Source organism: Crocodylus porosus, unplaced genomic scaffold (genome assembly GCF_001723895.1).
Source record: "Crocodylus porosus isolate Cpor-Errol unplaced genomic scaffold, CroPor_comp1, whole genome shotgun sequence".
Classification (NCBI taxonomy): Eukaryota; Metazoa; Chordata; order Crocodylia; family Crocodylidae; genus Crocodylus; species Crocodylus porosus.
Genome location: NW_017728948.1, coordinates 66139312 through 66141756, shown reverse-complemented (window position 1 = coordinate 66141756; position 2445 = coordinate 66139312). Strand labels below are relative to the sequence as shown.

Genomic DNA, 2445 nt, shown 5'->3' with positions numbered 1-2445 from the left:
CTGGGGTCGTTTGACCCCAGTAATCTTTCCTGCCATGGCAGGGGGTCGGACTCGATGATCTGCTCAGGTCCCTTCTGACCCTAGAAACTATGAAATTATGTACTTTAAAAACATTTTGTTCTAACTATGGTCAATTTTCCCTCTGAAATATAATTATAACAGAATAAAAGAAAAGATATCTTACTAAGGGGTAGCCCTGTATTGCCATCTGACAGGCCTTGATTTGTTTTTCCATCCTGATCATGATCTGCTAAGACTTGGGAAAGCATTATCAGTCCCTGTGAGAGAGATTTCTGTTCTGTCTTTGTGTCTAGAAGTGTAAAGTGCCAATTGATAGGCTGAACAGAAAAGCAAATGTAAGAATTTGGAGCTTTCCAAGAATTTCAGTTTCTCTGAAAAAACATTAATTAGACTGATAGATATATCATTATCTATGCTGGCTTTCTCTGGAAGTCACACTGGGTGCATCTACACAAGATGCTAACTGTGCAGTACCCTAACAACACTGCGCAGTAGAGTGCTGGACAAAACCCATGCTAATACGCTATTGTGCAGTAGTATTAGTCTACTGTGCAGTTACCATCTGTAAAAACCCACGTGCTGGTGCTACTGCACAGTAGCGCCAGTTACTGCGCATTGATTTAGTACTTGATTATGCAAGTACTAAACTTAATGCACAGTAACTATGGATCATTAATGAATGTGTACACATACCCACTGAAACCAAGCAGTCTGGTATGTGAGACTCGATAAGGAAATTTTACACACATGTAGGCCACAAAGTTGATAACCTTTTGCTTATAACCTAGTAACAATATTGTGTCTTTGCAGGCAATATGTGTCTAAATATGAAAGCCTACCATCTGGCAAGCGGTACACTTCCCGGAAAGGAAAAGTACAATTTCTGGCAGGTTCTGAACTCCCTCTGCATCGAGAGAACTCCAACATGTGCAGGAAAGTTTTCAGCACTGAGTCTGACTCTTCCAGCAGCTGGTTTTAAAGCAGGCACTTTTGATCTTTCATTTGACTAAATCCACGAGTGACTAAATCCCTGAGTGACTTAGGCTTGTATGTACTGTACTAGCTTAGGGCTTGATCCTGCACCATTGAAGTCAATGGCAAATGTTCCACTGACTGCAACAGGACAGGATCAAAATCTTTGTGTTTACATATTTACCTGTATTTAAGACTTTTGTAAAAAGTGAAGAACAAAGAACAATTTGGTGGTATTTTGTGCACTCCCTTGGGGGTGGTGTTGTATCTTGTCCTTTTACACTCATTTTCCTCAACATGGGAATATAGAAGCCCATGCTTTTGATTATCAGCAAAAACAATTATGCTGTAAACAGAATGATTATCTGTATTTATTCGCATACCACGTGCCCCCAAATAATACACACACCCCTTGTTTTGGGAAGGAAAAATGAAGGGAAAAAAAAGACAATTTTTTCAGAACCTTAACTAGCACAGTATGGGCTCAACATGGTTGATGCTGGCCCCAGGCAGGAGGGGTGCATGCCACTCCTCAGCATCACTCAGGCTCTTGCCAGTGTTTCAGAACTATGATTCTACTATTCAGAACTGTGACTCTGAAGGGTCTACTCCGCCCTTTCTTCCTAGGACAATTACATGGCAGTGAATATATGTATCAATCCCAGAGAGGAAAAATGAACTTTCCCACTTAAGATGTGCATCCCAGTGTTTGGGGAAAGGATGTGTGTTGTAAGCAAGTAAATACAGTATTTATAATTACATTGAGAGGCATTCTGGGTTTTTTTGGGTTTTTTTAACTGATAACCAGTTTTTATTGAAATGCACAATAGTATCTTTCTAAGTAGGACCATGAATTCTTAGTTGCTTGGTGCTGCCTAGTCACCTAATCAGAAGCAGGCAGGATTTTTACAAAAAAAAATTTTCACAGTAATAATTTTTATTTATTTTTTATTAAGCATGATGGTTGGATGTGTTTGATTGGGAACCAAGGGTGACATTTCCTAAAGTGCACAGCACTGGCCCAGCTAGGTAACCCAATGGTAGAATGCCCATTGGTTTCAATGGGAGCAGAGTCATGCCAATGCTCAGGCCTAGTCCTGAAAATGTATCATCCAAATAGGTGCATTTCCAGAAATAAGCACACAGACTAGCAACTGTCTGAACTACAATTAGAATTAAGGTCTTGGGAAAAAAAAGTTTTGAATGTAGCATCTAGCAAGACCAGTAAGGAGAATATTGTAGCATTTCCCTCTAGATAAATTAGACTGAGCATGTCTATACATGTGCTTTAATGTGCATTAGCTTATTTTAATGCACATTAAAGTGTCATTTTAAAACATGCTATTTAGTTAATGCACGTTAAAACAAGCTAATGTGCATTTTCCGGGTACCTCACCGTGGTGTTTCAGGACTGGAAGGGGGAGGGTGCTTTAATTAAAGTGGCTCTTGGAG

The 2445-nt window shown here is 39.7% G+C and overlaps 1 protein-coding gene across 1 annotated transcript in view; it reads left to right on the top strand.

Annotated features, from left to right (window-relative positions):
* Positions 1 to 2180, top strand: part of MTTP (microsomal triglyceride transfer protein) — a 50160-nt gene extending 47980 nt beyond the window's left edge. Inside the window, exon 18 of the mRNA XM_019553375.1 lies at positions 832 to 2180. Within this exon, the coding sequence (XP_019408920.1) occupies positions 832 to 1000 (169 nt within the window). The 3' untranslated portion in view covers positions 1001 to 2180. The remainder of the gene's footprint in view (positions 1 to 831) is intronic.
* Positions 2181 to 2445: the final 265 nt, after the last annotated feature.